Source organism: Haliotis asinina, chromosome 13, assembly GCF_037392515.1.
Source record: "Haliotis asinina isolate JCU_RB_2024 chromosome 13, JCU_Hal_asi_v2, whole genome shotgun sequence".
NCBI lineage: Eukaryota > Metazoa > Mollusca > Gastropoda > Lepetellida > Haliotidae > Haliotis > Haliotis asinina.
Genome location: NC_090292.1, coordinates 17,826,066 through 17,839,745, shown reverse-complemented (window position 1 = coordinate 17,839,745; position 13,680 = coordinate 17,826,066). Strand labels below are relative to the sequence as shown.

At 39.7% G+C, this 13,680-nt stretch overlaps 1 protein-coding gene across 1 annotated transcript in view; it reads left to right on the top strand.

Annotated features, from left to right (window-relative positions):
* LOC137259384 (aminopeptidase N-like) overlaps nt 1-7,836 on the top strand; it is a 29,403-nt gene extending 21,567 nt beyond the window's left edge. Inside the window, exons 18-21 of the mRNA XM_067797053.1 lie at nt 4,210-4,377; nt 5,115-5,255; nt 6,058-6,136; nt 7,684-7,836. Of these exons, the coding sequence (XP_067653154.1) occupies nt 4,210-4,377; nt 5,115-5,255; nt 6,058-6,136; nt 7,684-7,836 (541 nt within the window). The remainder of the gene's footprint in view (nt 1-4,209; nt 4,378-5,114; nt 5,256-6,057; nt 6,137-7,683) is intronic.
* The last annotated feature ends 5,844 nt before the right edge of the window (nt 7,837-13,680 follow it).

Sequence of the window (13,680 nt, the reverse complement as noted above, 5' to 3'; positions counted from 1 at the left end):
TTTATATGCCGAGGAAAAGGGATTGAACCGCTGACGTTTCATTCAAAGACAAAGACAAAGATATTTATTGTACTTAAGGCCTCCGGCCCATATACAAGTGATACAAGTACATTGTTAGCACATGTTACAGACATTTCACGGAAGAACTTACAGTGCAGATAAAATATTGCTTCTAAGGTTAACAGCATGTTTCACATAGAGGGCAAGATTACGTATTACATTTTCATTTTTGGAGGACAGAATGGAAGTAAATGCAGTTGATGGATATTTCAACAGGTAGTTATTTGGGATATATTTTTTTCTTAAATCAGTGTAATGTGGACACACAAAAGCGAAGTGGATTTCGTCTTCTATGGCCGAGTTACATAATGGACATAACCTTAAATGTCTCTCTATTGAAAGTCGTCTGCCCTTATTGACTGATAAGTCTAATAGGCCCAATCGAAAATTAACAAATATACGTCTGATATTTCTAGATCTCAATACAGACAGATATAATTCTGGTTGGATTAAGCTCTTAAAAGATCTATACAACTGATATCTCGAACTGTTGTCTAGACAGAAATGCCATTCTTGATAATACATATTTACAGATTGATCTCGAAATTGTTTAAGAAATAGACTGATATTACCAACTGTTTGATTTAGCCAAACAAATCCAAAGCCATGAGAAAACAAGAGATTTCTAATATAGGAAGCCCATGTTGTCTTACCCCTAGCGTCTAAAAATACAAGCATATTATAAGCTAGTTTTGGGATTCTTTGTTCATGCATTCCAAGAATCTTTAACCAATATTTTAGACATCTGATTTGAGAATTTATATAGATCGGATGTCTACCGCATTCTCCATAAACCATACAAGATGGTGTTGCTTGCGCTACATTTAAAAATCTTTTGCATGCTAAAAGGTGCAGTTTCTCCAGGCATTCATAACGTTGAAATCCCCAAATTTCAGAACCATAGAGCATAATCGGTTGAATTTGTGCATCAAACAATTTAAAATATATTTTCGGGGTTAAAATTCCAATATTTTGGGAGACTGACATAACGTTAATCAGAGCCTTCTTAGCACGTGATTTCAAATCTATAACACTCTTTTTAAAGTTCATGGTATGAGAAAACACTAGTCCGAGATAGGTATAGTGGTTAACAACAGATAGAGGTTTGCCATTCAAAAACCATTTTTCTTTAGAGGCCACAGGGCCCCCTCTTCTAAAGATAACTATGTTTGTTTTTTCAAAATTTACAGATAATTTCCATTCATTTGTATAACATTCCAAAATATTCAGTTGGTTTTGTAGACCAACAATAGTATCTGACACTAAAATTACATCATCGGCAAAAAGGAGGATAAAAATTTCAATAATATCTGGAACCATTTGCACACCATGTTTGCCTGAATTAGAAATATCATAATACAGTTCGCTTATAAAGAAGGAGAACAATATTGGACTTAAAATACACCCTTGCCGAACTCCCATGGTGGCAGTAAAAAAAATCGGTGACATCATCACCACAACGAACACATGATTTTATATTCAAGTACATAGATTTTAAAATAGTGTACATTTTCCCCTGTAAACCAGATTTTCGTAAGCAGTACCATAATTTAGAACGATCCACAGAGTCAAAGGCTTTCTTAAAGTCAACAAATGCTACATAGAGTTTGTTTTTATTACGCGACAGACATTTTTGTATTATCGCATATAATGTAAAGATATGATCAATGGCTGAATATTGTTTTCTAAAAGCCGCCTGGCATTCAGGGATTAAGTTTCTCATATTTGACCAGTTTGAAATTCTTTTGTTTAAAACAGTTGTAAATATTTTCCCAATAACACTCATTAAAGATATGCCTCTGTAATTATCTGGATTGTCTTGAGTCCCTTTTTTATGTATAGGTATAATGACTGAACGAGACCAACTTTCGGGAAACGAACCACTTTCGAATACAGTATTAAAACACTTATGGATGAAGGGCATTAACACGGCTTGAGAACATTTAACCATTTCGATTATAATGTTATCGGGACCAGCTGCTTTTCCGCTCTTTAAGCTACTTATAGCATTCTTAATCTCATCAACTGAAATGTGCGTTTCCAAAATCATTTGATCAACAGTGTCAAATTCATTCGAAGGGAAGTTATCATCATCGAATGTGTAACCATCACTTGGAAAAACGGCATCATTAGAAAAAACCCTCATGAAATGCGTCATCCATTCACTTTTTGAAATATTACTTTTTGGATTTGATCTCTTTCTAAATGAACGAATTTGTTTCCAGAACATAGTAGTATTGTTGATAGAATCATTCAATCTGTTCAGTCTTTTATTACACAGGTTAGATTTGAATTTTCTGCATGAAGCTTTGTACATGTTCCTCATTTTACAAAAATAATATCTGTTGCTCTCCGAGGGTCTACACCGAAAACGTCTAAGTGCTTTACGCGCGTCTCGTCGTGCAGTTTTACACTCGTCATTTAAGGGTGCTTTATGGTTTTGCTTAAAAGGCTTAATCTTTTTCTTCATACAATCTGCTGAAACTAATATGACATGGACAAACTCATCTAGAGCTCCCTTTAGATCGAACTCGAGCTGTGATAAGAGACGGTCATTATAAAGTAATAATTTACTTTTCAAATTATCTAGAAATGTTTCGTAGAAGGCGTCGTTCCAAACAATCTTTTCTTTATAATCATCAATATGGCTATTGTTATCAGAGCTGTTCATATTGGGAAACTGGCAAGTCAGTTCTAATGGTAAATGGTCGGAGTCTACTCTGTCTCCAATATTTAACGAGTTAATACATTGAAAGAAATCTGGTGAACCAATAAAATAGTCATTGACACTTGATCCATGTTGCCCATGAAACGTATATTCGCCTTGCGAGTCTCCATATACTCTACCGTTCGCTATGAAAAGGTTGAAGGAATAGCATAAGTCTAATAACAAATTTCCAAAATTATTAGCAACACTGTCGTGAGAATTCCGATCATCGATAGGATAGATGTCACTATCAGCGCTCGCTTGAAATATATGATTCATATTATCATCATCATCAAGACTAAGGCACACATTGTTTTGTTTTCCTGTGCGGGCATTCAGATCTCCACAGATAACAGTGTGACTTTCAGCAAAGTCAGGGAGATTCGCTAGTAGATATTGCTCCAGTTGTTCAATGTTACATTTGCGATTCGTATGCTTATAATATGTTGAACCAATAGGAGGGATGTAAGTGCACATTAAATTCAAATCTTTATCAAGTGAAAACAATTCCTTTAAGAATTTGATACAGATGAAATTATCGATATCAGATGCTAATTGTCTATACATATTTCTACGCGAATGGTGAATACAAATACAAACACCACCTGACAGTCTACCGTGATCTGACAACTTGACGGCAGGGCTATAAAACACATCATACCCATCCAGCCAACTGAAGGAGATGCTGGTTACAAATGTCTCAGTCAAACATATAATATGAAATTTACCAATGTAATCAATAAAACTAATGTCATCAATCTTTTCAGTAAGCCCATTTATGTTCCAACACAGAAAGTGGGTTCTCTCACCAACAGATTCAATCCGAGTGAAGCAATGATTATAATCACCGGTGTCATTGCTAAGAGGACCCGGTGAAATAAAGTCCGGGCCTTGGCCGCCGTCCTATTCAGATATAGTACTTGCAAGTGGTTGACGGTCGTCACGATTGGTACGTGGCTGACGCTCCATCCAGTTCCTGCCAGAATACACCCCACAGTTACAAGTGAAACTCTTAGTGTTTAATTGTGTGCAATGAGTTTGATGTTGAAAGGCACTGGAAACGTATATGTCTTTTCAATATCTGAAGTGACGTTTTCTGCTAATGGTTCTAGACATATGACGGGCTTGGCGTATGATTGGGAATGGTGTAGCAGTCGGGGTGATTCTTCGTATGAATGTCACAAGTTTAGTTTTACGCCGCACTCAGCAATATTCCAGCTATATGGAGGCGGTCTGTAAATAATCAAGTCTGGACCAGACAATCCAGTGAACAAAAACATGTTCTTCACGGGTGTGATATTTGTTACTGACGGTAGGTTGAGTGTTTAAAAATATAGTCACGGCCACGGAACTTATTCAAGAATACACATCTACAAATAGTGGTCTAGATCTTCCTATTGGACCTTTGGAACTAGTGCTTTCATGTATTCACCATGTTTCAGGATGTATCCGGACCTGCGCAGTACATTCTACTGTACAGCCGTGAGACATGGGGGTCTGGAACAATGGGAGTTTGTCTATCAGAAATATCTCACGGAGCAAACCAGCTCTGAGAAGGACAGGCTGAGACGGGCTTTGTCGTGTACCAGAGAACCTTGGTTGCTACAGAGGTAGGTAGAGGCATCAATATCGACATTGCATTGCTATATAGTTAAAAAAAACCCATACAAAATGCAAGGTAGTCTCCGTGAATCTGAAAAAAAGACTATGATCGTCATTTCGATTCCAATAAACCCGTGAAGGTAGTTCTAAGTAGAATAGGCCATCAGCAACCCATGTTTGCCATAAAAGGCGACTATGCTTGTCGTAAGAGGCGACTAAAGGGATCGAGTGGTCAGACTAGATCTGACTTGGTTGACACATGTCATCGGTTCCCAGTTGTGCAGATCGATGCTCATGTTGTTGATCACTGGATTGTCTGTTGGAGACTCGATTATTTAGACTGCCGCCATATAGCCGGAATATTGCTGACTGCGGCGTAACATTAAACTCGCTCACTCGATTCCAATATACCCCATGAAGTTGGTTCTGTATTAGCACCATCAAACCTGAGCTTAGTCCAGTAACATTTTGGCTTCACCAAAACACACACAGTGTCATGACTGAAATGATGCGGCATAAAAACACATTTGAAGCATAACCATCATTTTGAGCAGATCGTAATTCGCGTTTTGCTCATCATAAGATATATAAATAGTTACGGAGAAAGCCAAACGTGCTAAATTCAGAAAATGCTAATTCTTGTTTTGTACTTTGTACGGAGAAAGCCAAACGTGCTAAATTCAGAAAATGCTAATTCTTGTTTTGTATTTTGTACTGTTGTATCATTGTTTCTTTCATTTTACAGAGTTCTGGAAATGTCCCTCAATTCGGATGAGGTCAAAGGTCAAGACGTCTTGTCTACTGTCACATACGTGGCCAGCAACCGCTGGGGACGGGAGCTCGCCTGGGACTTCGTCAAACATCACTTTGCTGAACTGGGTTCTGCGTATGTTGTTCGCTCTGTCAGAAAACCTTGTTCTAGCTCTGTTGCACAGTGATCGTTAGCTCTTCATGGTGGGGTCGTTTTCCATAACACAGACCACCTTTGCACTTGTGTATTGGGCTCATTAGTTGACCAGTGGATTGATGTATTGTCCTCAGAAACATAGTTGACCAATGTATTGATGTAATATCCTCAGAGAACCAATTGACCGTTGCATTTGACTGATGTGCACATTGTACTGACCAATGTATGGCGAACCAGAGAACGGGTTGACGTTATACTTGTCAAAATGATGCGAGTTTCTGACGGATGGCGACTATGCTTGTCGTAAGAGGCGACTAACGGGATCGGATGGTCAGGCTCGTTGACATGGCAGACACATGTCATCGGTTCCCAACTGTGCAGATTCATGCTCATGTTGTTGATCACTGGGTTGTCTGATCCAGACTCGATTATTTACAGACTGCCGCCATATAGCTGGAATGTTGCTGAGTGCGGCATCAAATTCAGCTCACTCTGAAGGGAATCGGCTCACACCCCAAAAAAGCATTTTCAGAGATTTGCCCCAAAGGTGACGAAAGTATTGCAATATTTTAGCAATGTACCATCGCAAGATGCAGTAAACGAAGCGGTGACCAGGACTGGATTGTGTGTCAGCTTATCCTCGTGGCTGTTGCTCATAATGAGAATTAATCGTTTGTCTGGTGCAGACGTGATGATTATCAACTCTATCCGTCATATGTATGATTCATTTACCAACATCGACAAAACATAATGCCATTGCATAAACATATCCTATTTACAGAATAACGACCCGTTCCGGACTGTATCGAATAATCCGTGATATTTCCGAGAAGTACAACACAGAGCAAGAGTACAAGAAGGTATGGTTATGTGTAGTTTAGGTGACATATGTGCAGAGATGTGTCCCTTGCCAGAAATTCATAAATATGGACTCGAATCCTGGCTTACCGTGTTACTGAATTTACCAATCACAGTGTTTCTGTGTTCCACCCAAGTGGTAAACCTTCTAGATCGGCTTCGCATCAGGGCTACCTTCCGATTCCTCTGATGTCAAAAGATTGCTTTGGAACTTCCTTCTAAAACAAGGTTGAATTGGGTTTTAAGGCTTTCTTCTGAATCAAGAGTGATTTAAGGCTTCCTTCTAAATGAAGGTTGATTTAAGGCTTCCTTCTGAATCAAGGTTGATTTAAGGCTTCCTTCTAAATGAAGGTTGATTTGGGGTTTAAGGCTTCCCTCTACGTCAAGGTTGATTTGGGACTTCCTTGCGAATCAAGGTTGATTTGGGACTTCCTTCTAAATCAAGGTTGTTTGGGACTTCCATTCCGAATCAACGTTGATTTAAGGCTTCCTTCTAAATCAAGATTGAATGGGGACTTCCTTCCGAATCAACGTTGATTTAAGGCTTCCTTCTAAATCAAGGTTGATTTGGGACTTTTTTCAGAGTGAAGGGTAATTTGGGACTTTCTTCCGAATCAAGGTTGATTTGGGACTTCTGAATCTAGTGTCATACACCTGGTCGTGGTGTTGGCGATCTCAGGGGAATTTGGGAGTAGGGTGGGTAGTGTGGAGTGGGGTAGGGTAGTGATGGGTCGGGTAGGGTAGTGATGGGTGGGGTGCGGTGAGTAATGAGCTATGTTCTACCGATATGACGATGGGCCGTGTAAATTCTACCTTAATCCAGTAACTAACAGAAGGAACGTCAACTAGATGCCCGTCAGTCCAACTTGATATCCAAGTGACTGACCTTCTTCTGATCCGGATCACTACGGAAGCCATTGAGTAATGGATGTAATACATACAAGCCTATGAAATATTTATAGCATTCCCAGACATAACTGAGAAAGTACATGTGTATAAATTATAGAAGTTTATGTGTCACATTTGCCATGTAAACAAAGGTGTCGTCTGGGACACCAGGGGAGTTAAATGTAGAAAGGCCTATTCTTACGCCAACAAGAATTGCCTCGCATATTGAGTACCTTACTACATAATGTAACGGCTTTTTGTAAAATTCTATTTTCAGTTCAAATCTTTGAAATGCATTTAGAAGTGGAATGCATAAGAAAAGCAAGATTTACTCATGTCAACTTCTTTTTAGTGAATACAGTATAAAGAATTCACACTAAAGAACTTGACATTCACAATCTTGCTTTTATTATCTATTATCAGTATCAGGTACAATACCTTCTAGGAAAACTGTACAATGGTCAGGCTGAGGGCGGGTCGATAAAGTAGCCTAGTGGTTAAGCGTTGATTTGTCACGCTGAAAACCCAGGTTCGATTGGGGACAATGAGTGAAGTCATTTTCTGGTGTCCCAGTTGTGATGTTGCTGGAATATTGCTTAGAAGCGTGGCAAACCCAACTTACTCACTCACTCAGGTTGAGCACAGTGAATGTCTGCTTCAGGTGGAGGACTTCATGAACAGTGGTGACGATGTTTCGGAGGCTGGGACGGCATTTAAGGAGGTTCTGGACAGGACAACAACAAATATCAACTGGCTGAAGAAGAATTATGGAGTGTTTGAGACATGGCTCAAGTCCCAGACAAACTTGCCTTGAATGTCTTACGGTCTTGCAGTGTTAACATTAAAAATGAAGCGTCTAATAAGTCTATAAATATGTTACAATTGGAGATCATTGAAACTTGCGTGACATGTTCCAACAATTTGTATATTCCTGATGAATGTAGGGCATTTATGGAATAACCAAATATGTAAGTCGTTTCATTTAGTAGCCAAACAATTCGTCCGTGTATTTGAGTGATTGTAAGTAAATTATGATGATGATGTGCCAGCTCTTAAGATGATGACTTTGTTCGCCATAGGGCTCAGAATGATACGATTTAAGATATAGCTATACCCACTGTATATGTTCATGTCTTGTTAATAAAAATGACAACAAAAATCCACTCTTAACATATGTGTATGTTAGGTGTTGCATTTTGTTTTAGGTGCAATTATGTATATGAAACGGTTGCATAGAAATGAGTGAGTAAGCGAGTGTACCTTTACGCCGTTTTCATCACGACGGGGACACCCGAAATGGACTTCAGTCATGTGAGCGAACGCTTTAACCGCTAGGCCATCCTACCGCCCATGTTGGCTAAGAGTTCAACCTGTCTATGTAACATGATAAGCTGTTCACTGCTCACGAGGGGGCCGTAGGCTCATGTACCCTCGCGGGTACCCTTCCATCGATTTTCAATCGCAAAACATCGGTAATTTCCGTGCTTCATGCGTGATTCAATGTTATTCGAGATGAAAAAAAGTACTGCCATGAAGCACCAGAAGAGTTCGGAATTCCCAGCGGATTACATTGAAATAAATAATACATCGCCCGTAAGCGGGGTACATTGAAAATAATAGAATAGCGCTTAGCCAATCAGAAATCGACAGTCATGTGTGAGGTAAGATAATATAAGTTGTTCACTGCTCATGAGGTATGGGAGGGGGATGGGTTAATGTACCCTCGATGTTTGTTGTTCCCCTCGCCCTTCTGGATCCGGGACCTCATACCCACGGTCCCCGAGGGACCAGTGAACAACATATTTGTCTTACCGAATACCTCAATGTTAATTTTGAACTGTTTGAAACATGAGCATCCTTCCCTTCAACCATCCTGTGTGAATCACAGGTGATGTAGCGTAGTGGTTAAAGCGTTCGCTCGTCACGCCGAAGACCCGCGTTCGATTCTCCACATGGGTACAATGTGCGAAGCCCAATTTGTGGTGTCCCCCGCCGTGATATTGCTGGAACATTGCTAAAAGCGGCGTAAAACTAAACTCACTCACTCACTCACTTCGTAAAATCGACACGGTGCGATTCCCCTTCTTGATTTTCACAGGGACTACATTTGAACGTTTTGTCAAAATGTATTTTTTGGAATGCGAGGCAAATATGTTTGTAACCATCGCTAGATTTTGCAGACGAAATCAAATTTTGAGTTATCTTCCTTCCACCGATTTGCAGTTGCAGAACATCGGTAATTTCCGTGCACCATGCGCCATTCAATGTTATTCGAGTTAAAGAAGTACTACAACGAAGAACCGAATGAGTTGCCACTGGCAGCGAAGTATATTGCAGTGTACCTCGCTAGTAATGATAGAAGATTTAGCCAATCAGAAAACGACATTTATGTGTGAGGTAAGATAGCCATGGATGTATAAGGGTTTAGGACCTTTTCAAAAATATAATGTTCTCGAAAAGTGCAAACATTCAAACATTTATACACCAAATACATATTTTGACACATAAAAGACAACGGATATAACAAACTCAAGGGGGACACTAATTCTTATTTCGATATAAGAGTAATTCGTTACTTGCTTTCTCACTAAATATATAATACATGTCAGGGACTATAAAATACAGCTCGTTACAGCCGCCATTTTGCTATCAACGAAGTTTACCGAATTATCAGTTCGGGGCAATGTAGAGTCGTTGACACGGATCGCGGTATGAATCACTTGATTGTCAGGTCCAGAATCGCTTACTGACGTATACACCTCGTCGTTGCTTTAATCTCACGAAGGCTTTCTGTCAATAACGCTTTAACCATTGCACCACTCAGGAAATCCGCTCTAACCACTACACCACTCAGGAGATCCGCTCTAACCACTACACCACGGAGGAGATTCGCTTTAACCACTACACCACAGAGAAGATCCGTTTTAACCACTACACCAGAGAGGAGATCCGCTTTTGCTGAAACTGGGATGTGAGATATTTACTTATTATGGATACACATTGCCATTTAGAAGGTGCTCAATTTGGGATTACTCTTTCTAACCAAAGAACAGATTTTAGTATTTTTGTTCGGTTGAGTCCCATCAGGCTGCTTATCTCCAGCACACAGGTGGATAGTGAAACATTAAACATTCTCACACCGGGCACGTGTTGTTTGCATCCAGACTTGTGAGATGTCCCCGTCAGGCACTGTACAGTAATGTTACTGTTATACATTACACAGTAGTATGGCGATAGGGGAACTCAGAGCACACTGAGGCATCTTTACACATAACAGGCGCGTGATGTTCACGCGGAGTATAGCGGCACATGATCTCCACACAGACTATAGAGGCAATGATCTTCACATAGAGCTTGGTTGCACGTGATCTCCACAGAGAACACAGTACATGATCTTCATACGGAGTTTAGCTGCAGATGATCTTCACTCAGACCATAAAGGTGAAATGAGCTTCACATAGAACATAGAGGCACAACATATTCATACGGAACATGACAGCACATGACCTTCACACGTAACACAGAGGCGCGTGATGTTCATGCGGAGTATAACGGTACATGATATCCAGGCAAACTATAGACACACATGATCTTCACACAGCATATTTGCACGTGTCCTTCACACAGAATATAGAATCCCATGATCTTCACCACACGGAGTATAGCGTTCATGATCTTCACACGGAGCATAATGCCTCATAGTCTTCATACAAAACATGATCTTCAAGCAAAGCATAGCAGCACACACACATTGTATCACTGCAAGATGGAAATATATGTTTTACATATAAATAAAGCAACTGGAATGCACTCTACTTTCCTACTTATTTGTCCATAGCTGGGTTGAACAAAGCAATTGTGACAGTTTTGTTTACAGGCATTAAAATCACCAATCAAAACGTACAAATCTTTTACCACATTATTGATGTATTGAAGCATCTGAACAGAAATGTCTGTGATTCTGGTGATATTCGAGGTAAAGTTCAAGCATTTACATTTTTCATTTCATATTTCCAGGACCATTCCACTGATCACCTGGGCCGGGTAGTGACGACCTTGACCTACTTTGACATGTTGGCAAAGCGCCTGTGCTTGGAATTCCATAAAGGCAATATCAGAACCCCAGGTGACAAAGTAGCCTGACCTGTAGGTAGGTGGAGGGACATTTAAAGGTACTCTTGTACACGTCAGTCAAAGCTGTGTCAACACTGCATAGGTAGTAAACGACAAATTAAACATAAAGTACGAATATACTAATTCGCAAACGGTTAATATGCATTGTTTAATGGCTGCTTAAAGCCCCCCTCAACAATAATCTACATATGTGGCGCCGGTTTGTAAATAAGCAAGTGTTGATCAGGCAATCCGTAACTGACATTGGATGACCTGTGTCAACCCAGGCAGAGAGCCTGACCTCCCGGTCTCGTTAGTCGCCTCTTAGGTTGATGAAGACCAAATCTGGACATTCGTTTGTGTGTTTGATAATGAACCATTTGAATTCCCGTTTCAATAGAAAGAAAAACAACAAAATCAGATACAAGCACAGTTACAGTAATTATAACTGAAATGTACTTCAAGGATAAAATATGACAAATGTGTTTGTAACAATTGTATGTTTTGAACCAATCAACTGTATCTGAATCCACAATGAACGCGTGTGCATTGCGCAGTTTCCAACGCTAAGACAGCTGAACGTAAAAAGTTGATTTATAAACGAATCGTTTATTGTATGCCTTGCTGAAAAGAGACGTTTCGATGATAATATACACCGTCATAAATGTCGGAATATGGAACATAAACATGATAGGAAATTTAAAAATAATAAAAAGTGAAATTCTGCGTCACATGAGAAGCTGTGATTTATAACAAAACGGACAACTACTATCACTGCTGGTCATGTGTTTTGTAATAAAACATTAAAACATATTAACTTGGTTTTGTAAAAAAACTAAACAAAGAAAAAAACAAACGAAAACAAACCCAAACCAACTACAAAAGAAAATTAAACCTACACAAGTAAACAAGCTGTCTGTGAATATCAGTCTGTGAAAAGCACATATTGACACATCACGAGAGCATTTCAGAAACTGAAACTGCAGTAATATTTTCTCCCTAAGTCAGTCGTTACGGCAAAGATTATGGGTTTAATCCCCGTTTGCTTTAAAAAGAGAATTGTTGCCTGAACTGACAGTTACTCACTAACTCACGCAATCAGGTGTTCACTCACTCACTCACTAACGCGCGCACGCACGCACGCGCCAACGCACGAGCGCACCCACTCCCAATATAGCCTGTCCACGTATCTACCTGTTATTTACTGATATAAATAACACATGTGACGAGGCTTTGCCAGCTTTACATATGTCTAGTTATCAATACGACGTCACAATACCTCTATAATTCAATCATTCGCTACACCTTTAATGCAAGCAATAAGATATGATCACACATTACTTGATGACTGGTACCCACATCTCCTTCACGTGCTCATCACATATCATACTGACGTATCATATTGAAGATATCGCTGTTTGTCCAACACTCCATGATCCAGTAAGCAAACAGATTTTACGAGCATCCGTTAAAAACTGGACTACAATAGGACAAGTTAAAGAAAATGTTTGGTTCCCATTTTAATAGTTCGTTGCTCAACAAACGTCACTGCTTTTCGAAAAGTTATAAAGTAAACTGAACTGCATCGCGATAAGTAGATGTGAGTGCGAGAGTGAGTTTTACGTCGCACTCAGCAATATTCCAGCTATATGGTGGCAGTATGTACATAATCGAGTCTGGACCAGATACTCCAGTGATCAACAACATGATCATCGATCTGCGCAATTGGGAACCGATGACATGTGTCAACCAAGCCAGCGAGCTTGACCACTCGATCTCGTTAGTCGCCTAACAAGTGGTGTACACGTTATGCAAGTGGTGTGCACGTTATACGAGTGGTGTACACTTTATACAAGTTATACATGTGGTGTACACGTTATACAAGTGGTGCACACGTTATGCAAGTGGTGTGCACGTTATACAAGTGGTGTACATTTTATACAAGTTGTACAAGTGATGTGCACGTTATACAAGTGGTGTGCACGTTATACAAGTGGTGTACGTTATACAAGTGATGTACACGTTATACGAGTGGTGTACACGTTATACAAGTGGTGTGCACTTTATACAAGTGGTGTACGTTATACAAGTGATGTACACGTTATACGAGTGGTGTACACGTTATACAAGTGGTGTGCACGTTATACAAGTGGTGTACGTTATACAAGTGATGTACACGTTATACGAGTGGTGTACACGTTATACAAGTGGTGTGCACTTTATACAAGTGGTGTACGTTATACAAGTGATGTACACGTTATACGAGTGGTGTACACGTTATACAAGTGGTGTGCACTTTATACAAGTGGTGTACGTTATACAAGTGATGTACACGTTATACGAGTGGTGTACACGTTATACAAGTGGTGTGCACTTTATACAAGTGGTGTACGTTATACAAGTGATGTACACGTTATACGAGTGGTGTACACGTTATACAAGTGGTGTGCACTTTATACAAGTGGTGTACGTTATACAAGTGATGTACACGTTATACGAGTGGTGTACACGTTATACAAGTGGTGTACACTTTATACAAGTTATG